The sequence below is a fragment of the Dioscorea cayenensis genome, chromosome 6, assembly GCF_009730915.1.
Source record: "Dioscorea cayenensis subsp. rotundata cultivar TDr96_F1 chromosome 6, TDr96_F1_v2_PseudoChromosome.rev07_lg8_w22 25.fasta, whole genome shotgun sequence".
In the NCBI taxonomy this organism is placed as follows: domain Eukaryota; kingdom Viridiplantae; phylum Streptophyta; class Magnoliopsida; order Dioscoreales; family Dioscoreaceae; genus Dioscorea; species Dioscorea cayenensis.
The window spans coordinates 20,154,323-20,180,417 of record NC_052476.1 but is presented as its reverse complement, the minus strand read 5'-3'; the positions used below and the strand labels follow the sequence as shown (position 1 = coordinate 20,180,417).

Sequence of the window (26,095 nt, the reverse complement as noted above, 5' to 3'; positions counted from 1 at the left end):
ACATTACCTTTGTGAAGCAGAAGTTATGTGAGACTTTCTTGATGACTGATTTAGGTCAGCTTCGTTACTTCTTGGGTATCGAGATTACTTCTCATCCTGATGGTTACCGTCTTTCTCAGCAGCGTTACACTCGTGACCTACTTGCTCACTCTGGTTTGACTGATACCCGTATTGCTGCTACACCGATGAAGTTACATTTACAACTTCGAGCCTCTGATGGGATTCCCTTATCTGATCCTTCCCGTTATCGACATCTGGTTGGCAGTTTGGTCTACTTAGCTGTCACCCGTCCAGACATTTCCCATGCAGTTCACATCCTTAGTCAGTTCGTTGCGGCACCCACTTCTGTTCATTATGCTCATCTTATTCGGGTACTGCGATATCTTCGTGTGACTTGTATCTCGTGGTCCATTCTACTCACGTCGGTCCACTCTTGATTCGCGAGCCTATTCGGATGCTACCCGGGCGATTGTCACGATGATCGGGTCTACGTCATTGAGTTCTTGTATCTTTCTTGGATCTTCTCTTGTTGTTTGGAAGACCAAGAAAGCGACCCTCTTGTTGCCAAGTCTAGTCTTTGAGGTGAGGTTCGTCTTGCGGCTTCTCACCGTCCGAGGAAGTGCTTTGGTTGCGTTCGATTCTCACGAGGACTTTGGTGTACCGATCACCTCTCCCATTCCTATTCACCTGTGATAGTCTTTGGAGCCCCTTGATTGCTGTCGCGATCCGGTCGAGCATGGTGACCAAACACATTGGTGTGGATGCCCACTTCACACGATGCCATGATGCGTGCCCAGGGCGTGTCACTTCACTATCTTCCTCGAGAGGTCCGGTGGGTCGATTTCTTTACCAAGGCGCAGACACGTGATCACCATCTATTCATGTTATCCAAACTCAAGACGTACGATCCACCTTGAGTTTGAGGGGGGGTGTTAGATGTATTATTGTATTATATATGTATGTATGCATGTATATGTATGTATAGACATATATGTATACTTATCATGTTCTATATGTAGACCCAAAGGGTCACTCATGTGAGATGTTCAAGGAATGTACACTTGTTCCACTCTCTTTTCATCCGAATTTGATTTCTTCTATCACATACTTTGTCTTTCTACGCGGTCATTGCGTGTTACCATTGGTGAAAGTATAACTAACCCGTTGATCTGGACAGCCATACTTCACCGATGGCTTGTATAACACTGATATTGGGATACCTATTCCTGTAAAACATGTTCATATAAAGGTATGTCATTCTTAATATTCAGGACAATCAGATTCGGTGACATATATAACCATGGGTTATTACTATTTGGTGGTGTGTATTACAACTACAAGATTCCCTTACCTTAGCTAGAAGCCTATAATCTGAATTGCTAGCTTCGGACGAAAATATAATTTTTATAATCTCATTATTATTAGAAACCCACAAAGTCGGTTGTTTGTGATACCCATTACTATTTTATATTTGGTAGAGATTTTGGGCGCCAACTTTATTTTAAATCAACCTATCAGGAGACGACACATGCCAGTACGGACGGGGCGGCCATCCATCTTAAAAGAAGAATGATCATCTCAGATATCTTCACACCAAGAAATTTTCTTCCCTTCGCATCTTCTCCACCAAAAAGAATTAGACTTTCACAGAAATATTACCGATCAAGTAATAGGATGCATGCTAAATTTAATAACAAAGACTATCATAACGAAATTTGGTGTTAATCTAGTAATATGGTATATATTTGCATGTTAAGGGCAGTACCGGAATGTCTCCCTTTGCTTCAATGCACAAGCCAGCACTCAGATTCAACATCAAAGGACCAAACTACAGAAGAATAACAAGTCATAAAATGTTAACAAAGACTTGAATTTGAAAATAAAAACTCACAATTACCAATTAGATTATGTAGCCTTCCCAAGAGACCTGCATCACAATATATATATTCATACACTTGACAACCTTTGGGCATTGTAAAATGAGGTCACAATTCAGAATGGATTTCAGTGACACAAGGACTGATGAGATTCAGCACAATAACATTGTACAAGCACATCATAATTAACAGCTTTAATCAATGGCATGAAGAGTGCTTTCATAAACTTCAGGTAGCCTGCCCTTCAGCCAAGAGGAAACAGGCAGGTGGCCCAGAAATTGACTCATATTATTTTCATAAATAACATACCACTCTATTTCTTTCCTAGTCCTTTATGTTGGTTTCTAATCTATTAGAAAATTTCACCAAAAACAAAAAGGACAGCCAAATACCTGTCTGCTTTGTTCAATTTGTCACAGAATTTTCTTCCTTTAAGTAATAATGAGATGCCTCCATTACCACATAGGACAAAGTACTATATACAAGCAGGGAACTTTGAATGCACCCCATTTAGTGATAAATAAGCTTTCGGTGATGCAACTACCCATGCAAGCTTCTCCATGTTAAGTATCTGAAAACACAAGCAGATACAAACTGCATCAACAAACAGAACAACATAAAAAAGAATAAGAAATAAAACTAAAAACAAAATAATTTCACATCTGATGTTTGTCCAACAAGTCCAAACAGTATGTACCAAAAACAATCATAAGGAAAAAAAAATCAAGAATAAATATTATTGTTAGTTCCTCCGGTGTGGTTTGTGGGTATTAAGTAACACTTAATCACTCATAGAAGTCTCACACAAACCAATAAAGAAAAAACACACAAACAAACACAAGGAGACACACAACGTTGGTAACCCAGTTCGGCGTCCACTCGCCTACGTCTGGGGGGCCAAGCCCGGAGATAAACAATCCACTAAAAGAGGTAAAAAAATAGATGAGTACAAACACTTGTCACTCACACTCTCAACAATGAAGATCACTACCCTCTCTAGATTGTTTGGTGCTCCACACTCTCCTCGAAAGAGTCACTCAAGAGTCACACCTTACAATCTCGAGCAAGGTAACTTATATAGGCGCCTCAGCGTCCCAAATATAGCACATACCTCTTTTAGAATCTCCATGACTACTAATTTAAAAACACTGCGAAATTAGTCTGTTGCAACTCATGTTGTAACATAAGTTTACTAACATGATTACTGCTAGCGACTTGGTGAGTTACGGTTACGTTGCGGACGACCTCAAGACCCATCTACCTCCCGGTCATGCTTAGTCCGAGTCGATGCGACCAAATCTCCCGATCCATTGCCGGCAACTAGCCTACCTCCTCGGCTCCTCATCACGCGGTCCCCTCGCAAAGGCGCCGCGTCCTTGTGCGTCTTCCATGAAACTTGCCAAATTCTCCTAAATTTGGTCTTCGAAAGATTCTCAAACTTGATCTTCAATTCACCCAAGTTTGGTCCTCAAATCTTACTGTTAATAGACTTGATGATTCTCATCAAGGATTCTTCAAATCATATCTTCATTCACACCATGAATAGATCTTTCTTTAATTAAGCTCCACCATATTTAGTCTTCAATCAAATCACCTAAATATGGTCTTGATATGATCTTGTCTTCAAATGTAATGCATTGCCAAAAAAATAACTCCACCAAGATCTTTAAGATGAGCTTCACCATGATCTTGAAGATATTTTGGCTCCATGTTAGAGACTTACTAAAAAAATAGCTCCATCAAGATCTTCAAGATGTTTGCCTTGCACTCCAAGTCTCCTTGCCATGTCACCATGCTTGCCACATCATCAATTATGCTTTGTCACCTTGGTTGCCATGTCACTTGGTCTAGGGTGTCAAATCATGCCAATAAATAGTGCGGTTGCACTAACAATCTCCCCTTTGGCATAATTTGACACAAGCCCTGCTGCACCCGAGGCCCGACTCTGTTACAACATTACAGTTTACAACACGACACGGACACGAGACTAAGCGGCGTTGTTACAACTTCCGGGGAACAACATCAAGCGGAGAGCGAAACTAGGGGTCGACACAAGATATCATCTAGTTGCTTACAAAATACTTGAGAAAATATTACAAACTGCAACTAGTGAGACAAAATACGATTAACCATAATGAACTGACAAACATAACAATGTTCAACACAATAAGACTAAATGTTCAAAAGCCCAAGAAATGAAAAAAACAAATAACTAGTCGATGCGGTGCAAGCACACTTCTCCCCCTTTGTGACATAATTGATGCGAAGTCTTCATGAGCTATTGTAAGCTTTGTTATACCATCTTGACAACTCCCCTTTCTTGAGGGTTTCTCGGTCTTCATCTCCCCACGAGTCGTGGCCATTGTCTTCTCTCTTCTTCTTCTTCTCAAGAATTTCCAGGGTGAGATATAATCTTACGCTTTTTGTTTGGCAATGATAAACAATTACGCGAGATAATGCTTGTTGCCTCCTCTCCACATCTTCTAGTTGCTCTTTCAACATCTTCTCATATTCTTCTTCTACCAATAGATTTGCCTCTTCTTCATCTTGAGGCATTGATGGTGGAGACACCCTTTCCCTCTGAGTAAATCAATCTTCTTACACAGGGTGAATAGTTTTACGAAATCTTGACTTCTTCTTCTTGTGTTGCTTCTCCCTTCACGAGTTGTACTCCATGTTGTAACAAATCTTTGCGGCAGTCATGCGGGATATCAAGTGATGTCGAGGGAGTTTTGATGCGAGTCGACTTCTTTTACAATATTCTGGAAAATCAGCCTTCCCAGATTGAACTTCTTGCCAGTACCAACAGCAAACAATAAAAGCGCGAGCTCCTTCACTATACTGGAATTGTGTGGGGCTGGTAACCAATTCTGAATGCCAAGTCTAAACAGAACATTGTACTTGGCCGTAAGGGTGGATGCTGGGAGTCTTGTCTCCTCTCCCCATGACTCTGTCCTTCCTCCAGTGATCTCTTTCAGAACTTCTTCATTCAACTCAAGTCCTTCTTCATAGTTTCCCTTCACCTCTGGTTTAAACTCCAAGAATTTATTCAGACAAGTGGGAGTAAAAGGGATCCACTTACCTCGAACATAAACTCTAGTGATCCCTTTGTCAGAAGGCAGCAAATTACTGTAAAATTCCTGCACTAAAGACAAACTATAGCTTTTTGGAAAAGTGGCAGACTTATATAAACTTCTTTGTTGCAGCAGCTCAGTCAAGCCATACTTCTCAAAAGCTCCTTCATCAATCATTCTTTCAACCACAACTCCTCTCCCTTCAACAGATTCAAACTTCTTCTTGGATACTTTGTCATAAAATCTGTCTTCATCAGCTATCTTTTTGCCGTTGGGTTGCTTTTTCTTCTTTTTCTTTCTTAGAGCTTCTTGATGTTTTCTCCCCCATTTTCTTTGCTTGATTACACCTTCTCTTGTACCTAGGGAAGCTTCTACTTCGGGATCGAGAGAAAGACTTTCTTTTGCTAACCTTCTCCTTCTTCTAGGTTTTCTTCCTTGGTGGGCCTTCTTTTTCGGATGCTACTTTCTTCCCTTTGCAATCCGGGCAACCACGATCTTTGAGTGGGATCTCGTCAGAACTATGTGAGCTGTCGGATGTTGCGAGAAGATGTTATAGCAGGTCTTTGTGACATGTTACTGTTTCTATAGGTGCTTGACATGTCGGTGTAGATCACCCATAACTTCACTTAGAATAGTAGCAGCCTCTTCTTCAGCACTAGTGGGAGCATCTGTACTTTTTTCTTCAATAGTTTCTTTACGCTTGTGCTCGATGCGCTTCTTTTTCTGCGACATCTTCATCCCTAACTCTGTTGTTCTTGAACCTTCTCCCTCTTTGGAGCAGTGAGTGGAGTCCCACACTGTTCATCTTCCTCATTCTCTCGAACATAAGCACACGGAAAAAGACTCACGAACCCATCTCAAGAGATCATCTCTATCTTTGACACCGAAGGCAAGTCTTGAGGCGATGTTTCCACTTCTCTTACTTGACATCACGAGGAAGAAACATAAGGGACAATCGCTTTCCCCAAATCTTGATTCTTCTCTCCTTGGTGGGCTTCCTCCGAATCGAGTCCCTCTCATCCTTACTTCCGCAATTCGAGCGGCAATTTCTTGTGGGGTCGATTGGAGCACGGCGGGCCATCCTCTTTGTCCTCATCTTTTTCTTCTCTGTCTTCGCCTTCTCCTTTTGCTTCTCCTGATTTCAAAAACAATTTTTGGAAACAAATTGGGATATTAGGGTTTTTTTATGCCCCCATTAATTAGTTATAACTTCAAGGCACCCTTTAAAAAAATCTCTTTTTCAAAAAAATAATCCCTCTCCTTTTTTTGAATATATATTTTTTTATTTTTCCCTCCTTTTTATTTCCTTTTTTGTTTTTTTGATTTAAACTTTTGAGAGACATCAAGAGATTTTTCACTCCTTGGAGTGTTTTTGCTTATTGACTTCATAGGATCTCGGTCGACATATTGATTGTTGTACCATAATGTTGTACACTGTCGATTTATCACCATCTTCAAACTGAGCTGGAGGACTCTTCTTCTTCTCTTGGTACTTCACCTTTTTCGAATCCACAATTTCTTGATTACAATAGTCTTCCCTCTAACTTTTCTTTTTAATGATTGCTTCTTCATGTCCAATTATTCTTCCACTTTTCAAGTCTTCTTTCAATTTGTTGCACTTGGGTCTTATGTGGCGGTTTCTCACAATGAAAGCATGTAGGCACTTCACTTTTTGGTTCTTTTCTTGCTTTTAACTTGTTTTTTCTTTAACGTTTTTGTTGGGCGGTTGACTTGACAAACACAACTCTGAATCTTCTGTCTTCACACTTGAGCTTTCTCAATATACCCAATACCATGTCGGGTTTTACTAGTTCTTCCAAGTGAAAGAATCTCGTCAAGCTTGGTAGTACCCTTGTTCAGTGGAGTCAAGGTCTTCTCGGCATTGAACAACTTTTTCTTTACATATACTCAACTCTTCCTCAAGCGTTGGTTTTTGTAACATTATATCATTAAATACATTCATTATGAGTTTATAGCTTGTGAGAAGATCATTTTTACGTTACCTCATTGTATTCATTGTCGGTTTCGGTGAATGTTGTAGGCGATGTTGCAACATATTACTGCAGCAGCGTGAGATCCATTCATCACGGCGAGGAAAGGGCGTATGATGGTTGCTCGGACTTCCTTCATCGTCTTCTTGATTGCTACCATCGAGTCATCACTCCATCTAGCATTCGGTGATTTTTCCTTTCTTTTACGAGTATTAGCACACTCGGCTTGATAGTGCCCAAAGCCTCCACATTCTCTACACTTGATCTTCATGAGGGCGATCTTCAATTTCTTCCTTTTTGTGATGATCTTCGACTTCTTCCTTTTTCTTTATTCGGACCATCTTTTTCTTTGAAATTTCTTGCCTTGTGTCTTGTATCTTACGAGCATGTCATGCATCTTTCTTGACAAAAACAATTTCTCTATCCTCTTCGTCTTCATCTTACATTATAACGACATGTTGTAACTCCTTTACATTTTATTGCTTCAACCTTCAAGGCTATATCTTCTATTCTTCTTTCAGGATTGAGGTTCATCTCATATGCTTGCAAAGACCCCATCAGCTCATCCAGTTTCATAGTTGAGATGTCTCTTGCTTCTTCTATTCTTTGAGATTTTTTTGCATCAAATCTTCTTGGGAGAGATCTAAGTGTCTTCCGGACTAGCTTCTTATCTGAATACTCCTTGCCGAGCTGGTAGGCTTGATTTGCAATGTCCATCAATTTGGCATTGAACATGGCTATCGTCTCATCTTCTCCCATCACGAGATTTTTCGAACATGGTTGTTAACATTTGGAGTTTAGATTCTCTTACCAAGTTGGTCCCTTCATGAATGGTTTGAAGAATCTCCCAAGCTTTCTTAGCACTCTCGCATGTTACAATATACTTGAGCTGGTTTTTCATCAACACCTCAAAAATTGCATTGAGAGCTTTTTCCATTAGCATTAGCTTTGCGCATGTCTTCAACACTCCAATGACTTTTTCTTCTTCATGATCACGTTCTCATCTTCATCAACTAGGTAGGAGGAGACCATCCTTCTTCTACTGACAATCCATGCACTCTCATCAATGGACTTGATAAAGCGCCTTCATGCGTGCCTTCAATATGGATAGTTGGATCCATTTAGCAGCGGTGGTCGTGTGACGGAAGCTCCTTCTTTTTCCGGCCATCAATGGAACTTGTTAGGGACCTCGCCGACTTTGAAACCAAAGTGAAAAAGCGGCGACCCAGGCCTCGATACCACTTGTTAGTTCCTCGGTGTGGTTTGTGGGTATTAAGTAACACTTAATCACTCATAGAAGTCTCACACAAACCAATAAAGAAAAAGCACACAAACAAACACAAGGAGACACACGGCGTTGGTAACCCGGTTCGAGCGTCCCACTCGCCCTACGTCGCGGGGGCCAAGCCGGAGATAAACAATCCACTAAAAAGAGGTAAAAATAGATGAGTACAAAACACTTGTTACTCACACTCTCAACAATGAAGATCACTACCCTCTCTAGATTGTTTGGTGCTCACACACTCTCCTCAAAGAGTCACTCAAGAGTCGCGCCTACAATCTACGAGCAAGGTAACTTATATGAGCGCCTCAGCGTCCCAAATATAGCACATACCTCATTTAGAATCTCATGGCTACTAATTTAAAACCCGCGAAATTAGTCATTGCGACTCTGTTGTAACATAAGTTGCTAACATAGTACTGCTGACGACTTGATCGAGTTCCGGTTATGTTGCGGACGACCTCAAGACCCATCTACCTCCCGGTCATGCTTAGTCCCGAGTCGATGCAGCCCAAATCTCCCGATCCCGATTGCCGGCAACTAGCCTACCTCCTCGCCTCCTCATCACGCAGTCCCTCGCAAGGGCGCAGCGTCCTTGTCGTCTTCCATGAAACTTGCCAAATTCTCCTAAATTTGGTCTTCAAAGATTCTCCAAACTTGATATTCAATTCACCCCAAGTTTGGTCCTCAAATCTTCTTGGTTAATAGACTTCGATGATTCTCATCAAGGATTCTTCAAATCATATCTTCATTCACACCATGAATAGATCTTTCTTTAATTAAGCTCCACCATATTTAGTCTTCAATCAAATCACCTAAATATGGTCTTGATATGATCTTGTCTTCAAATGTAATGCATTGCCAAAAATAACTCCACCAAGATCTTTAAGATGGCTTCACCATGATCTTCAAGATATTTTGGCTCCATGTTAGAGACTTACTAAAAATAGCTCCATCAAGATCTTCAAGATGTTTGCCTTGCACTCCAAGTCTCCTTGCCATGTCACCATGCTTGCCACATCATCAATTATGCTTTGTCACCTTGGTTGCCATGTCACTTGGTCTAGGTGTCAAATCATGCCAATAAATAGTGTGGTTGCACTAACAATTATCTCACCAAGTTGTATCATCTAACAAGTCCAAACAGTGCTCACTAAGATAATAAGAAAATACAAGAAAAGAGAAACTAAGAACAAAGATTCCACTACCAATTCATCGCGGAATCAAGTCCAAAACTGTTAACAAAAAGCAAAAGGTATAAGAAATACAATAAAAGAAAATCAAGAACAGAGATTCGATCACCAATGCAGCATCTGACAAGTTCAACCATGGTTTACTAAGAGAATGTTATGCACACAAGTGGTGAGGAGAGCGTGTCACCAAAAGACCGGCCTATAGGGTAGGGGTAGCCCCAACCCTATGACATGGTGGGGCAGGTACGCTTCACTCAACGACACTTCACTCAGACCCCAGCGCTAAGCCAGCCAGCCTGGTCAGAACCCTTCGTTGGTCAGCCCCTCACCCAACCCACACACAATACACAAGGTGGGATCCACAACTCCACAGACCTGCCTAGTGGTGCCTAGTGGTGAAGGATGCTCATCACTTATATGCACACAAAGAGTCCATCTCATAGCAGATGTGGGACTAAAGGGGTTAGTTCATTTGCAATCATTACATTACCCCACCGATCAAGACACTGACACCCTTGTCAGTCCGGTTAATCTGGGCGCCTGACCAACAATACTTCACTCAGGGCACTTCACTCAGACCCTAGCGTGCAGCCAGCCAGCCTGGTCAGAACCCTTCGTTGGTCAGCCCCTCACCCAACCCACACACAATACACAAGGTGGGATCCACAACTCCACAGACTGGCCTAGTGGTGAAGGATGCTCATCACTTATATGCACACAAAGAGTCCATCTCATAGCAGATGTGGGACTAAAAGGGTTAGTTCATTTGCAATCATTACAGAGAAAAAAAAAATGAAGAAGACAGATTCCAATACCAATGTGTTATGAAACAAGTCCAAACAATGTTTACCAAAAGAAAATGATAAAAACTCAAGAACAGAGATTCCATTAACAACATATTATCTAACAAGTCCAAACTCAGTATACTAAGAGAACAAGAAAAACAAGAAGAAAATACCCAAGATGAGGGGTTCCATTAAGAATGTATCATCTAAAAGTCCAAACAGGGAGAGAAAAAAAATGAGGAAAACTCAAGAACAGAAGCTCCATCACAAATGAATCATTTAACAAATTCAAAAAGGATTTACTGAAAAAAATAATAATAATCTGAAGAGCAAAGATTTAATTACCAATGCATCATCTAACAAATCCAAAGAACAAGAAAAACAAAAAAAGAAACTTTAAAAAACTCAAGAACAGAGATTTCATTACCAATGTATCATCTAACAATCCCTTCCCGGACTCACCGCCCTCAACCACCATCTTCCTTCCAACCACCCCTGCTGCATGCTACATGAGAGATAGCAATAAAACAATCGTTATCGTTATCGTTATCAAAACTAAGCCACAAAGAGAACAGCATTGCAATACATGAGAGCGAGGAGTCGGTCTCTCGCCATCGATTTTAATTAAATGTGACAAAAATATTATTTAATAAGTCTCTCCATGTGTGTGTATATATATATATATGATTATATATATATATACGTAGTAATGATATCATTTATTTATTTCGTAGTTTCTTCATTTTATTTTATAATACTTTTTTTAGCTACATTTTTAGTCGTTCATATTTAGTCGAGTTGGGACATTCTAGTCCACGATATAGATGGTCAAGTGTTCTATCAAAAAATATTATAAGGGCTTAATTATACCTAAAAATATTACCACGGATCGAATATAATGACTCAACTCGACCAAATATGAGGACTTAATTATAACTAAAAATACTACAATGACTAAAAGTACAGAAAATATATAATTATAAGGACATGTACTACAAATATACTTTAAAAATTTTTTTTTCTCTATAAAATAGATAAATCATAGTTTTATTAAAAACAAATAAAGCGTTTATATATATATATATATATATATATATATAATGTGGACAAGCCATTCTCACATACATTTTTTATTAGTGAATTGGGAGGAAATCAATCTCTTGACCTCTCTGCATAAGAGTCAAGTGCATTATCGGTCAGCTATTATAGTAATGATTAAAAAAATATTTATATATCATTATTTTTATCAAAAGAGCCCTTAAATAAGGGTATAAAAAGTACAAGATGAGACCACTCAATCCACAAAAGAAGTGAATAGAAGATTGATACAAAATATGTAAAATATTCATCAATAAAAGTAGAAGTTGCATCTGAGAAACAATTGCGGAAAAGTGGATTATCCATCCCTATGAAAGTACTTGTGAAGGTGAGGGAGATTAAAATTTTTATTTGAGTCTTTATTTTGATTTTATAAATATAATTTTTAACCTTACATGCATCACATTACAATATGATTAAATCCTCGATGAAAATGCAAAGTTTTCATATTATAATGATATATGTTTTCAAAAATAATAAAACTTGAACATTTTTTAAACATGAGATATGACCTAAAATCATAAACAACAATTCTTGTATTTATAAATAAATTAGTACATGCATCCCAAACGGTATCATTTATATCACCGTTGAGATGTAAAGATATAACTTTTTAAAGGAAGTCTAATTCAAAATTGAATTACATTCACAAAAAATAAAAATAATATGTGTATATATTTTCAATTTCAATTAAATATAACAAAAACAACAAATGATTATAAAATAATAATATTTGGATAACATGACCAGAGTTGTAAATACACAACCGTTGTGTTTCATGGTTATATGCATAAATATTATTTATGCATATATGTGTATATATATCTGTGAATAATGAAGTACTTACTCATTTATATTTATGTATATTTTAAATTTTGTTTTGGTTTTATAAATAAATATTTTAAGTCCAATATACATCTTAATTATTAAAACATGACTAAGTAGCTAGCCCTTGAAATACAAAGTCATCTTTTCGTAACGAGATATATCTATATATATTTTGATAATGTGGGCAGGCCACTACATAATGATATGCCAAAGCTCAATATTCTTTTAACTATTATATTTATAAATAAAACTTGAACTTGTGATATCAGAGCCAGATAGCACCTGCATTACGAAGCAGTATCATCAAATCACCGCTGAGATGCAAAGACATAACTTTCTCTGTGTATCCAATAAATTTACCACTGATAAACACGGCGGGAACCGATGAACTCTTGCCAAGCAAATTGATCAATGCTCTCTCGATTTCTTTGCCATTAGGGTCTTGATCAAGCTCATGAACACTAACATTGACACCGAGATCAGTGAATAACCTCTTAACAGTGTAGCACATGTAGCATGAACTCTTGCTAAATATTACCACTGCTCTTTGGGACACCAAACTTGTCACAATGTCCATCCTTGAAAATTAGGGTTTCGGTTTCAAGATTTATTTAGAATTAGGGTTTTGATGTTAAAGATGAAGTGACATTAGGGTTTGTTTATATAGCCATGCAAAGGTGGTATATAACATCATTATAAAATCAAAGAAATATACTTATTCTCAATGTCACCTTACTTTCTTCTCTTTTGATTCACTCACCGTGAGACGCATGCATGAAAACAGTTGAGTGATTAGTCTTTAAAGATATATAATAATCATATGTAAACTAATTTATGAAAAATCTATATTATTTTTATTTTTTTTATTCTAAAATAATTGTGTAATTTTATTTAATAAAAGAAAGAATTTATCTACCAGAGTTACATATAGTTTTGAGTTTGACTGAAGGTTAATTTTTTCTATTAAGTTTTAAAACCAATGTTACAATTAAATATACAACTTATATTCATATATTAAATAAATAGACATGATAAACGTTTGGTTAAATTTTAAAAACAAAAAAGACAATAGCCTTTATTCAATATTCTTCTTTTTCAACATATAATATTGATGAGAAAATCTAATAAGATGCTCACACATGCAAAATGGCAATGAAGTCAAGATATTTTAGTTAAAGTTATGAAACTGGTTTTATGATCTCAATTAAATATTTATATGTTCATATTTAACATTTAACATGTTAAACTTATGTTTATGGCACTATGCTTAAAAATCAAAAGAAGCTAGATAGCCTTTATTTTATATATTCCTCTCTTTATCTCTCTCTCTTTAAATGTAGAATAATATTCATGAGATCATGTGCATGATCATAAATAATTATCAAGTCAATAAGGAAATAAAAACGTGGCAAAATAAGTGATTTAAATGGCATTGTATTCTCTGTTGAAAATATTGGTATCACTGAATATTTTTTTATATGATTTCAATCTATTTTAAGAGATTTAATGCATAGTTTTACAATATAATTAATTTACAAATATTTTTTTATTGTAGTCTTTTTAATATAATTAGGATAGGCCTATGTTTTTCTATTAAAATACAACAATTAACAGATTTTTATAATTTTTATTTAACTACAATATTTAGATATCGTCTTTATTTATTTCTCAATTCATTTTTTTACCCAAAGTCAATCTTAAATCTCAATCTCAATCTCATGCTAGTGGGAATTAATTAATTGAAGTAAGGTCTCCTTTACAAGCTCTTTCAATGTATTGGATTTATAAAGTATTTTATATGTGGTTTTTGAAATAATAACAGATAAACCATTCAAAATATATCAAGAGAAGAAACTAATAATAATACTAAAACTAAAACTACTAAAAGTTAAACCACAAGATATAGTTAACACATACGAAAAAGATAGACAAAACCATTAAAATTAAAAGGGAGGGGAAACCTCTTTGAAAAAAACATAAGATTAATTTAATTATGAATAAATAAAAGCGATAGAATATACTAAGTGAAAATATGATTATAAACCAAATATTATAAAAATATAGCTTTCACAAGCATATATGTGTTTATGCGGGCGCATACACACAAACACATATATATCATAGACTAATTTTTGCATAATAAAAAGTTATAAATAGGTGGAATAAAATAATATAAATAAATAATAAATTTTTAGCTGAATAACTAATAGTAAAATGTAATTATTTATTTATTTATTCATTTATTTATTGAGACTTTATAATGAACATAACACGATTCATTTTTTTAATGTGAAAAACAAAAGGAAAAAAAAAAGAACCACAAATTCATGAACAATAAAAATGAGTGGAAATGGAATGTCAACTTTTCAATCAATTAATTGATTAAAATATGGAGAGATGCAAAGTCGGCTACCAGCATCACATATAACCACAAATAATAGATAAATAAATAAACAAACAAATAATTAAATAAATAAAAAGATGCAACTTCACAAATTGGTGTTATTCCAATCCGAAATGGTATATTTAAGTCACCATATAAGTGATAATATCTTATATGTTACATTTTATTATAAACCGCTATCGTTGATAATTTTAACATAGATAATCACTGTTTAGTGCAGTGGCTTATCAGATGATAGTGTGTGAGCAAGTGTAAAGTTAAAATTATACACCCACATACTATCGCAGTACTGTTCTTCAGCTTAAATATTGTTTTACACTACTATTCAAATAGGTCTCGGATGGGTACTCTATAGAGAGGAATTATATCCCTCCTCCATAAGGTTGCATAGTAAAGACGGACTTATTAGCTCGATATAATTCCTGCAAATTTTTAAGAGTGTGCATGGCAAACTTTCATTGCTCCATATGGATCATAACTGAGTTAATAAGTTCTTAGGGAGTCTATAAGCCATCATAGCATATCTATTCCATTAACAAACCCTTAACTAGGGCACTTGTCACCTATTACAAAAAAAAAAACTTAAATTCTATAAAACATCAATACAATAACATAAATAACCACCAAAATCAATGCAAGTGAATAGTTTTAGATTGCATAAATAAGTGATTTTAAAGTTTAAATTTTTAAATAGTATAAATAAGTGATTTTAAATTTAAATTTTTTATATAGGTAAAAAAAATGACGCTTTAAGTGTAGTTCTAACAATGTAGTTTTTAGTAAATTTGTGACACTTGTTAATATATATATATAGCATCTTTCCCGTTATATCCATATTATCTTTATTAAATAAATCATTTCCATGATATATGTAAAAAATATAGTGGCAAACTACACACATAAAACTACTGCTAATAAGTATTGTTTTAAAAATAACTCATTATAGAATATCTTATTTTGATCTTGGTTAAAATCTGTGACTCTTAAAAAACCGATCAGTCATAAAATTAAAAAAACACAATGAAATAAAAATTAATTAATTTTTTATTCATATTTTTTAAATAAATAATAATATTATTTTATTGTATATTGAAATAAGAGTATCTTATGAGTTGAGAGTGAGAGATGGGAAAGTATGCAGTTTGCACCCAATAATGAAAACAAGAAACCAAGATAAGGTGCAAATAGATATTGATTCTCTCACTCAATGGATTCAATCAGTCCGTACCATGTCCTCTTCTTTCTTCATCTTTTCTTTCTCACTATCCCTCTCCACAAGAATAATTATCTGTTTCCCATTCAATATATATATATATATATATACATATCTATATCTATATATTCCTTTTTGTAAAATTTAATTCTTTTTATAAGAAACCATTTTATACTCTCACCAACCATCTTGCACAGCATATTATCCATGTGTCATATTAAAAATAAGATTATTTTTTTAAATAATAGTAATAGATTTTTAAATAAATGTACTTAATTAAAAAGTTATTTATGGCTGAATTTTAATATTTAATTGATGGTAACATGTCTCTGATTATAGATGTAAGTTTATTGTTTAAACTTGGTCAAGTGAGGGCATGCGTATTGAATTGAATGATTAATTCCCAGTCTATGAATATGTTCTTGATATATATAAGGTTTGTAAAAAAAAAATAATATTTAATTAGATTATATTAAAAGTTTTTTTTAATTTATATAAAAGGAATGGTTTAGACAAAGAAACAATTTTAAGAATGGGAAACTTATTATCTTAAAAATATATTTGATATATTTTCTTTTCTTTTTTTTTGTTTATTTAAATTTACTCTAGATAATGGTCATTTTCAGAGAGTATCATATGCCATTTTAGTAACATTTTTTTTTATATTACAAAAAAAATAAAAATATAAAGTTTTATCTAGCTCTAGAGCTATCCAAATGCTTTCACTCCCACTTGCAACTTTTTCCTGCAAGTGAAGCACATAAAAAAATATTTATATCTTTATTTATGTATTTATTTATTTGTGTAAATGTGAAGTAAAGGGGGATTCATATCTTATCCAAACACACCAAGATTGGATAGAGAATTTTTTTTTTCCAATTTTGTTACTTCAATACTATTTTTTCCCCCTTTAAACTAAAATAAAAAACATAATAGAAACAATTTGAAAATATGCATTTTTCTATGATACATAAAATTTATACTTTTTTTTTTTCAGATAAACCATTGTAAATTTTATAATCACATGCATGCCCCTCTAAAGCCAAAATTCTTGCATGCATATGTAGCAAGTTTGTAGGGGTATATAAGTAAATAGATCAGATAATCCAGGAATATATTTGGACAAAATGACCCTCAAGTCATATGCATCACTTTCATCACACAGATGGCGAAATTTGGAATCAAATCAAATAATTTTTCTAAACAAAAATGTCAAAATAAAACAAAATTTTCATACTTTCCTTTCAGATATACCCTTGTAAACTTCATAATTACATGCATACCCCTATGAAGCCCAAATTCTTACATGCATGCATAGTAATCTTGAAGGGGTATATATGTACATAGATGAGATATTCCAGGGGTATATTTGGACAAAAAAAAAGTCCCTCAAGTCATAGGCATTCGCTATCAACACAATGATATGGGACTATTTGGAATCAAACCAATTAAAATCTAAAACAAAAATGTCCTTTTGCTTTATACTTGCATGTATAAATAAGTGATGCTTGAGCTTCTTTAGTTCACCAAACCAGCAACTCTTCTTGTGTTTGCTTTAACACTTCTCACATTTCACAAATGGAAAGAATGAAGAACTTAGCATCTCAAAAACCAGTAGTTATATTCAGTAAGAGTTCATGTTGCATGTGTTACACTGTTGAGACACTCTTCTCCGACCTCGGTGTAAATGTCACGGTCTATGAGCTCGACAAAGATCCTAAGGGACGAGAGATGGAAGTGGTTCTAGCCCAGCTCATCGGCCGGAAGGTTCCAGCCGTCTTCATCGGCGGAGATCTCATTGGCGCAACCGATGAAGTGATGACACTTCATCTCGGAGGTAAATTAGTGCCATTGCTAAAAGCGGCCGGTGCTTTATGGGTTTGATTAATTATAATAATTAAGTTCGATATCGAAATAAATGTCACGCATCATTTTTCATGTGTGTGCAATGTATTAGGTAACTAACAAATAATGCATGTATATGTATGAGAGGAAGAAATAAAAGGGTTGAGATATTTTGTGTGAAATGAGAGGAAGAGGGAAAAAGGAGGGAAACAGGGAGGAATAAGTTCTACTTTATATTGTTCTCTGTATTCCTTCAAATCCAAATGCTAATAAAAAGTGAAATCAATCCTCATCACAAATCCAGAATGGGAATATCTTTAAAATGTTGTTTAACAAACATGTACTTCAGATGCTGTACAATGTGCTAGAGATCTTTGTATTGAAGAAAATAACAGAGTAAAAAAATTGCGGTTAGTTTTTCGATCTTCCGAAATTTTTATCAATCAAAACACATAATAATATACCATGAAGTAAATTATTTTTGCATGATGTATATAGCGAATGAATGCAAGAATATAAATTTCACTAGTAATTGAGAATAGGTTAAGAATTCTCCCCTTTCTTTCAGAAATAAGAGACTGTGATTGACTTCAGCTACGCCGAGAACGTATTGAAACCTTTTTTTTTTCTTCCTTGAAAAAAAGATCGAGCAGTTATCATGGCAGTGAGGGTTTGGCAGTGTTGCGAGTGTTGTACGATCCACAACGGCTGCATTTATGGCCGATGATGTGGAAGACGACTTCGGATGTGCTGTTGCAATCATTGCAGAGGATCCAAACCTGCGAAGGGTACATCGCATATGAGGTGAACTAGAAGTCGAAACAAGTATGCTAAGTTTGAAATTAGCCCTGGTATAATCATTAGGTACAAATGTCGAAACAAACAAGCATCCAAACCAAAACAGATTCTAAAAGAGCTCATCAAATAATTTCTCCCATGAAAAGTTTAACAGCATTAAAATCCCATTGAACATGTGCACAAGGTACAAATGCACTTTATAGAGTACAGTATAATAATTTGAAGGTCAGTCTTATAGCAATTCTGACTTTGAGAGATGACTAGTTAAATGGACTACATGCAAGTATTACTTTGAGAGGATTAAGGACATACCTTGTTCCGGAAAACTTCAGGCATAACTGTTGCTTCTACCTGAATAAATAAAAGCGCAATTTATAGCAATCAGATGTTGGTCAGTTAAAAAGTTACTGAAACAAGATCAGAATCAGGAAGCAATGGAGCAACAAGAATACACAGATAGGAAGAAGATTACGAGTGTTTACAATAAATAAAATGAAACACATCTGTGCTAAATTAAACTGTATCATTTCCACAATATATAATACTCTTAATGAACAATGTTTGTCTCAGGACAAACTATAGTATTTTTCACATCAAAATCTTCAGGCAAACCAATGTTTCTTGTACATTAGCTGAGATTCTTTGGTGTATATGCACATCAGCTGAAAGGAAAAACTAATAGCATGATTCTCTTAGTTATGATGTAATTTGTTTATATTTTCCTTAAGTATAGATGATCTAACTTTTTATGCCTTCTCTTAAAATTATAGGAATCAGAGACTCAGAGTTCTTAGAATAACAAGACTATGTTTTACATATTATTTCATAATTAAAGAAGCTCACTATACAAGTCTACATGCAAAGGTCAATAACTCCTGACTTTATTATTTGTACTTGTGACGTGTGTGTATAACAAAATGAATGTCATTTGAAGCAAGTGGAAGACAACAACATTTCTATTATTGAAATTGGATTAGCATCATCAATGAGGAACTGGAGTCTCTCTGCTTTCATCTCCAAGAATAGAAATGTCCACATTAGGTTGTTTGAAAAACATGAAAAACATGTCAGGGGGAAATCAAGCACCGGATCTTATGATTTAATGTCATTGATATCTATCCTCAGAGAGAACAAATGTAATATAATGATTATAATCTCATCGATACAATTAAAATATAGTTGAGTTTAGGGTCCTTATTAGTTGCCAACTCCAAAGTACTCAAACTAAATTCCTTGAGTGGATAATAAAGGAATTAGCACTTATGGTCAATAGTTCTATTGTTGGTATAAGCCAGTAGCATGGAATTCACTTTGCACTATCTCATGAAGCAAAAATAACATTTTGTATTCCTTTCTTCTCATGTATATTATAATGAGAAGGTTTGGCCCATAGAAAACCAGCTTTTCTACTGATTCTGATTTGACCGAAAAAAAACAGACAGTAAAACCATTTTTTGCATCATTTTGCAGAAGAAACCATATGAATTAGATGGGAACAAAAATAAAATTCTCATCTTGTCTAACTGAAAACTGGCAATATAGTTTGCTGACATTAAACAGCTCAAAGCTTAGCATGATTATGTGCAACTTATAGTAAGGCTGAAAAAAGATGTAAGGTGATTATCTTCTGACCTCCAGATCTAATAGCCTCCAATTTTCTGACATGTCAATCGCTGACTTGGAACATATTGGACATGTGTATCTAGAGAAAAAGGTCAAATTAAAGATCATGACTCCAATCCACAAAGGTTAAAGAATAGAAAATTTCCCGAGAATAAGCCGTAATGACAATTCGTATGAACAATTACTTGTTATGGTTCAACAGCTCCTTGAAACAGTCAGCGTGTATTGTGTGCCCACAAACCATGATGTGAGTCCCTTTCAAAGAATCAAACAGATACTGCAATGCAGATAGCATTATCATTACATACTTTAAATTGTGAAAGCAACTAAATATTTTGTAAAAACACCAACCTCACAACATATAGGGCACTGCTGCTTCATTGAGTTCTCCACACATGAGTGGTTGTCTAGCAACTGGGTTGAGTAGCACGATCCTGAGCATGCATCAAGAAGTTCATCATGGACAAACATAAGCCATTTGATAGCACTGTTCTAGAAGCTTGCACACACAGCCCGACATGTATTTAAAAAAAAAAATTAAGAAACGAATAAGGACAGATCAGATATGAGAATGCCATTGTCAGTTTCTAGCATACTCATTCAAAGTGATGTAAGACAGAAAATTCAAATCTAGTGTCAAAGCAGTCTGTAAATAAGAATTGGTACTACTGTTTGGGCTATACTACTAAAAGTCACCAGTGCAAGTAATTGAATATAGGGCAACGTCAACGACCCACACAAGAAAAATGCACTAGTCAAAATCCCTCTTTGAACATTCTCAATAGTTCACCCAAACAACCAACATGGTGGATTTCAGAAAAGTCAACAAGTCTTTTCTATCACAATGCAATCAGGAAAAGGAACTCACCACATGTCCGACAGTGAAAGAACTTGTCTTTGCCACCAACCCTGGTTTATTTTAAGCAAATCATGTAAGTCTACAAATTAATGACAACCAAAACAGAAAAAACCACGAGGGTCTGAAATTAAAAATGCATCTGCTGACCTGCAAATACCACAATCATCACAATGGTACTGTCCTTTCGTTATCTGCAACAAGAAGCAACGAACAGCTTGGAGTTTTAAACAAAAGAATTATCAATAAAAAAAAAAAAACTCCAAATCCATGACACAAGCATAAGGTAGCTCACATCATCATCATAAAACTTGCAAATTGAGCAGAAGTATTCTCCCATGTTAACCCCACAGCTTGAACACACTTGCACGGCCTTCAAATGGATTTTAATGATAATAATCAGGCAAGAAAAAAAAAAAAGCATAAAAAAGAACACCAAGGGATAGCACACAGAATAATACTCACAGGCTGCTCAGTTTTGCAAACCGCACAAATAACCTGAAGAAACACAAATCAAACTCTTCACAACCAAGAAACCACACTCACACACACACGCACACAATACTAAGAAACTAATAACAAATCCAAAACCCACTCTTTCAACGTCATGCCTCTGGATCTCATGCCGATCATGCTGAAACAATGAAGCAACAAAACAACATTAGAAATCAAAAAACAAAAACAAATGTTTGTAAAAACGAAAACTTTCATACAAAATACATAATAACAAAATCAAACAAACAACCGAGCATCAATTAAATCTCGAAACAATTATCCACAACAGAAGAAGTAGAAAAAGGGTGAAAGGGAGGGGGAGTACAGAGGAGGTAGCTTCATTGTGGCAATGGCGGCAGGTAAATACCTCGCCGCAGCACGGCGCCCGGATCTTGCACCTCCGTTTGTAATGTAGGCATCTAATCACAAAAAAAACTCCAAAAAAATCATCAAAAACAACAAAATCAACAAGAAATTCGACAAAATTAAGAAGATAAAACACCATACCCGAACTCCAACTTCCCGAAATCTTTGGGAAACTCCACGCCGGAGTTCGCCATCGATGGAGATCGAACGAGAGCGCGAGAACCAATCAGGACTTTCAAAGCGCGGGAGAAGACGAGGAAACGTAGCCAACGAACAAAACCCTAAAGACTCGGATCTAATCGTGCCCGAATTCGATCCGATATGATTTTAGTCGGATTCGGATTCAACTCTTTCAGATCCGGTAGCGTATAAATCCAATATGCTATAGTCCTTTTAAAATACGAAAAAAAACCTTTTAATTTTTTTTTAAAAAAAGCTCAGTTAAAATTAATTTATAATAATTAATCACACAACGATTTATAGCCCATTGATATTGGGCCCATTGCAAAAGTTCGGGATTGCAACCTAAATTTTATATCACCTGATGAAGCATTATGGGCTGTATATTCAATTCCTGACATATGTATACACATTTAATAGCACTTACCGTATTTGTTAAAAAATAATAATAATTTATAATTTAGAGTTAAGTTTTTTTTTAAGTATTTATGTTTATATCACAAAATATAAATTTAAATCTCAACTCATGAAAAATGAATGTACAAATATGTTAAGATAACTTTATATATAAATATATATAATCAATGATCAAGACAACCAAGTACAAAATCATAAGAACATTACAACATCAATATTTTTTTTAGTAAATCACTCCAATATATAAAATAATAATAATATTCTATTATGAAGGCCGGCTTGTTAATGAGTCTAAAATAAAAAAATAATAATAATAATAATTAAAAAAAGAAACCACCCAATGAAGCAAGAGCAATGCCCAATGGAATACATAGATAGTATCAAACTCTCTTCCCCTGCCGAACAGAAAACGACAAAATTAGTTACAGTTTATATAACCGTTGTAACTGCCGGCCTCCCATTTCCCGCCTTCCCTTTCACACCCTTCCAAACAAAACCAAATATAACCAACAATGCTTCTGCTTCATCCTCTTCATTATCATCTTCTTTTTCTTCTTTCTCTGTTTCTCTAGATGGGGTGTGGAGGGTCTAAAGATGCGGCGGCGGTGGCCGGAAACACGGTGAGTTATCGGAGAATCCTAACGAAGAAAACCGATGATCCTAAGAGCCAAGAAAGCCAAGAGTTTTCGACAACGTTTGAGAAGTTAGAGGCTAAACAAGTTAATGAGAAAACGGAGAAAATTCCAGTGATGGTGGAGATTGTTGAGGAGGGGAAGAAGGAGATAAAGGAGTTGCCGGAGAAAAGGTTGGAGTATAGTTTGACGGAAAGAGAGGTCGGGAAGGAGGGCAAAAAGATTGAAGAGAGTAAAGAGGAGAGTAGTGTTGTCGGTCTTGGTGGCGGAGATGAGTTTTTGAAAGGTGAGAGTGATGAGAAAGGTGAACAAGTTTTCGAGGTTAAGAAGATTGAAGAGAGCAAAGAGGAGAATATTGGCGGTGGTGATGTTGTCACTGGAGATGAGTCTTTGAAAGATGAGACTGATGAGAAAGGCGAACAAATCTCCGAGGTTGAGAAGATTGAAGAGAGCAAAGAGGAGAATTGTGGCAGTGATGTTTTAATAGGAGAAGAGTGTTTGAAGGATGAGACCAGTGAGAAAGGTGAACAAGTCTCCGAGGTTGAGACGATTGAAGAGACCAAAGAGGAGAATAGTGGTGGTGGTGTTGTCAGAGAAGAGTCTTTGAAAGGCGAAGAAGCTTTTAATTCAAAGGTTGAGAAGATTGAAGAGAGAAAAGAGGAAAATGGCGGTGGTGGTGTTCCCGGAGAAGAGACTTTGAAAGGAGAGAGTGACGAGGAAGGCAAACAAGTTTCCACGAAAGACGAGAAAGGGGAAATTTCTCAGAAAGAAGAGGATGGTAAGCATATGTTAATTTGAATAATTACTAATAGAGGCACTTATAATTTTTCTTCGCGATTTGTAGGGAAAACAAGTGCTGATGATTCAGGGGAGATGCAAATGAAGATATCCACCGATGAATTAAAATCAGAGACAATTACTCATGAATGAATCAGTAGTTTGTGTGTTGCTTGTTATTATGAAAGGTTGTGCAATTGTCAGTTTAAGTTCTATTCTGAATTATCGATTTCTAAACAATTTATAAGCAAACATTAGTAATTGTTTATATTAAACAAAACTCAAGCACTTACAAACAAACAGAAAAGAAGAATGCTGAATTTCTCTACTTCATCAAAGTTTTTTCTAAAGGGCTTTAAGTTGTAGAAGATTTATCGGAGAAATGTACTTTGTGCTTCCGTTTACAAGATACTTGGCGATAACAAGATTAGCAGCTTCACTCGGATGATACGGATCCCAGAACACATGAGCAGATCTGTCATCGCACATGCTCGATGTCGGTCCACAAGGAATAATTCCAGCATATTGGCCTCCATTTCCGCAACAAGCCACACTTGCAGTGCTAAATCCTGCAACAAAATAGTAGTAGATTCCCCGAACCAGTTAAATTTCTGTCATCAAATTCAGAAAAACATAAAAGGAAATCGAGCATCCTTACCGTAAGAATTATAGTTTGTGATGAGTTCCAAGACTAGATCATAGACATTTGCTAGAAGAAATCTAGCTCCGGGTAGGTTCTTATTAAGATCAGCTAACATTGTGCGCAATTGAGTATTGTATTGCATTGCTAATTGGTTTGCTAGTGTGACACACTCATTAGGACTGACACGATTGATCGATTTCTGATAAGGAATGCATCCAAGAGGCCCGACGTTGCCTACAACAAACTTTCGAGCATCAAGAGTGTAGAGTCTCTGCATAATCGGAACATAAATTCAGCAAAATTCGATGAATTATATCTGCTTGTATAGAGATAGAGAATGTATCAGAAAAATACAAAGAAGAAATTACAGTGAGTTGGGTTTTCAGAGTGTTAATCATTTCATCGATGAATGAATCCGGCGATTGGTTGAGTCTCACAGTTGCAGAAATCAAGGGAAAGAGATAATTATTCAGAAAATCATTCGATCCAATTGTGACAGAAAAAATAGATTTCTTCATCAGAAACTCTTTGGCTTTTGATTCTCCGAGAATTTCGTCCAATTGTTTCCTAGTGGTGTTGAAAAAATCGACTTGGACTTCCATTCCAATTCTATTAATCTGTAAAAAACAATTTATATTTCATGAATCAAAGCATCAAAATTAAATAAAATTAGCTGAGATGGCTTGAAACCGAAATGATCATACAAATATTTGTCCTGTTCCATTCAAGATTCCGCCTCCTCCGGATGCATAATTTACTCCGTTCAGTATCGCCGTCCCTGTCGTATTCGGTGCTAAAAATGGCAATGCAAAGCTTGGTTGTCCTAATTGCTCACCTGCAAGTAAATCAATTTGTTTTTGTAGAGAATTAAAAAAAAAAAAAATGGTGTGTGTTCCATGCTAAACATGATAAATTTGTTATACTTGTTTTGAATTAAAAGTCGAAAACAAGGTAATCTTTATTCTAATTCATGCTACATTTATGATTGTTTATTGATCAGCATAAGTTTTTTTCGATAGAAAATATTACTGAATATATATATTGACATCGAAGCAAACAAAGACCGAGAACAAACCAACAATGTCGGCGATAGTCCTGCCGTTAGTAAATCGTCCGGTAGGCTGCCCACCGGAAGCAATAAAATCAATACCATTCGGAGGAATATCGGCCTTCGACAATGTTTGAAGATAATTATTATTTCCTGCATCAACAAGAGAGTCTCCAAACACGAAAGAAGCCGAATCCGGAGCTTCAATTAAACTCAAAACAGACATAGAACATAGTTGCAGCATGAAAAGAAACAGCAAAACAGAAATCAATCTTGCCATTTGAACTTTGTATTATTAGAACAAACACTTGATAACAATCATGTTATAAAGTTTATATATATATATATATATGAATAACAAGTTAATGTTGAAGAGTTTCCATAGAGGTTGTTCATCCATAACATCACAGATGGGGCTGTTCTTCTTGGTTGGAAGGGTGGGTTAGCTTTTTTGAAAAACACTAGGGAAGACTTGTGGGTCATTCTAATGTGGTCAGAGTTAATGAATCTAGTTTATGTTTTGTTTTGTTTTTTTATTTTTATTTTTTATTTTTAAATGTTAAAGTTGGTAATGTTTTAGGTGGTTTTAGGTGGGATTGTTGGATAAACATTACTAGGATTTAGCAAACCATGTTAAAAATTCTATTTTTGAACATCTATTTGAATCATT

General features: G+C 35.4%; 5 protein-coding genes across 6 annotated transcripts; 2 read left to right on the top strand and 3 right to left on the bottom strand.

Moving 5' to 3' along the window:
* Nucleotides 1-12,393: 12,393 nt before the first annotated feature.
* LOC120262787 (putative glutaredoxin-C14) lies at nucleotides 12,394-12,705 on the bottom strand. Its single transcript, XM_039270674.1, has one exon. The coding sequence runs from the start codon at nucleotides 12,703-12,705 to the stop codon at nucleotides 12,394-12,396; it is 312 nt and encodes a 103-aa protein (XP_039126608.1).
* Nucleotides 12,706-16,987: 4,282 nt separating this feature from the next.
* Nucleotides 16,988-17,960, top strand: LOC120263998 (glutaredoxin-C1-like). The gene has a single exon (XM_039271985.1). The coding sequence runs from the start codon at nucleotides 17,324-17,326 to the stop codon at nucleotides 17,627-17,629; it is 306 nt and encodes a 101-aa protein (XP_039127919.1). The 5' UTR covers nucleotides 16,988-17,323; the 3' UTR covers nucleotides 17,630-17,960.
* A 132-nt stretch (nucleotides 17,961-18,092) lies between these two features.
* LOC120263997 (E3 ubiquitin-protein ligase MIEL1-like) lies at nucleotides 18,093-21,988 on the bottom strand. 2 transcript variants are annotated; one of them, XM_039271983.1, is made up of 12 exons: nucleotides 21,870-21,988; nucleotides 21,688-21,781; nucleotides 21,463-21,501; nucleotides 21,333-21,365; nucleotides 21,163-21,240; nucleotides 21,018-21,061; nucleotides 20,880-20,920; nucleotides 20,363-20,445; nucleotides 20,197-20,288; nucleotides 20,021-20,090; nucleotides 18,701-18,739; nucleotides 18,093-18,369 (listed from the first exon to the last, which is right to left on the bottom strand). In XM_039271983.1, the coding sequence occupies exons 1-12, from the start codon at nucleotides 21,920-21,922 to the stop codon at nucleotides 18,247-18,249; spliced, it is 789 nt and encodes a 262-aa protein (XP_039127917.1). In that variant the 5' UTR covers nucleotides 21,923-21,988; the 3' UTR covers nucleotides 18,093-18,246. The 2 variants fall into 2 exon arrangements, with proteins under 2 accessions (XP_039127917.1, XP_039127918.1); XM_039271984.1 differs by having other exon boundaries at nucleotides 21,730-21,781.
* Nucleotides 21,989-22,804: 816 nt separating this feature from the next.
* Nucleotides 22,805-23,903, top strand: LOC120263053 (cilia- and flagella-associated protein 251-like). Its single transcript, XM_039270973.1, has 2 exons — nucleotides 22,805-23,735; nucleotides 23,802-23,903. Exons 1-2 carry the CDS (start codon nucleotides 22,898-22,900, stop codon nucleotides 23,885-23,887), a joined length of 924 nt encoding a protein of 307 aa, XP_039126907.1. The 5' UTR covers nucleotides 22,805-22,897; the 3' UTR covers nucleotides 23,888-23,903.
* Nucleotides 23,904-24,040: 137 nt separating this feature from the next.
* On the bottom strand, nucleotides 24,041-25,727 carry LOC120263052 (GDSL esterase/lipase At2g23540-like). Its single transcript, XM_039270972.1, has 5 exons — nucleotides 25,453-25,727; nucleotides 25,082-25,212; nucleotides 24,746-24,994; nucleotides 24,393-24,648; nucleotides 24,041-24,303 (listed from the first exon to the last, which is right to left on the bottom strand). The coding sequence occupies exons 1-5, from the start codon at nucleotides 25,703-25,705 to the stop codon at nucleotides 24,080-24,082; spliced, it is 1,113 nt and encodes a 370-aa protein (XP_039126906.1). The 5' UTR covers nucleotides 25,706-25,727; the 3' UTR covers nucleotides 24,041-24,079.
* Between the last annotated feature and the right edge of the window lie 368 nt (nucleotides 25,728-26,095).

Coding starts and splice junctions, on each gene's coding strand:
- LOC120262787 (XM_039270674.1), bottom strand. CDS start 12,705: ATGGACATTGTGACAAGTTTGGTGTCCCAAAGAGCAGTGGTAATATTT.
- LOC120263998 (XM_039271985.1), top strand. CDS start 17,324: ATGGAAAGAATGAAGAACTTAGCATCTCAAAAACCAGTAGTTATATTC.
- LOC120263997 (XM_039271983.1), bottom strand. CDS start 21,922: ATGGCGAACTCCGGCGTGGAGTTTCCCAAAGATTTCGGGAAGTTGGAG. Junction 21,782..21,869: donor TTCGGGAAGTTGGAGTTCGG/GTATGGTGTTTT, acceptor TTTTGTGATTAG/ATGCCTACATTACAAACGGA. Junction 21,502..21,687: donor ACAATGAAGCTACCTCCTCT/GTACTCCCCCTC, acceptor TCATTGTTTCAG/CATGATCGGCATGAGATCCA.
- LOC120263053 (XM_039270973.1), top strand. CDS start 22,898: ATGGGGTGTGGAGGGTCTAAAGATGCGGCGGCGGTGGCCGGAAACACG. Junction 23,736..23,801: donor TTCTCAGAAAGAAGAGGATG/GTAAGCATATGT, acceptor CGCGATTTGTAG/GGAAAACAAGTGCTGATGAT.
- LOC120263052 (XM_039270972.1), bottom strand. CDS start 25,705: ATGGCAAGATTGATTTCTGTTTTGCTGTTTCTTTTCATGCTGCAACTA. Junction 24,649..24,745: donor CTCTGAAAACCCAACTCACT/GTAATTTCTTCT, acceptor CCGATTATGCAG/AGACTCTACACTCTTGATGC. Junction 24,304..24,392: donor CACAAACTATAATTCTTACG/GTAAGGATGCTC, acceptor ATTTTGTTGCAG/GATTTAGCACTGCAAGTGTG.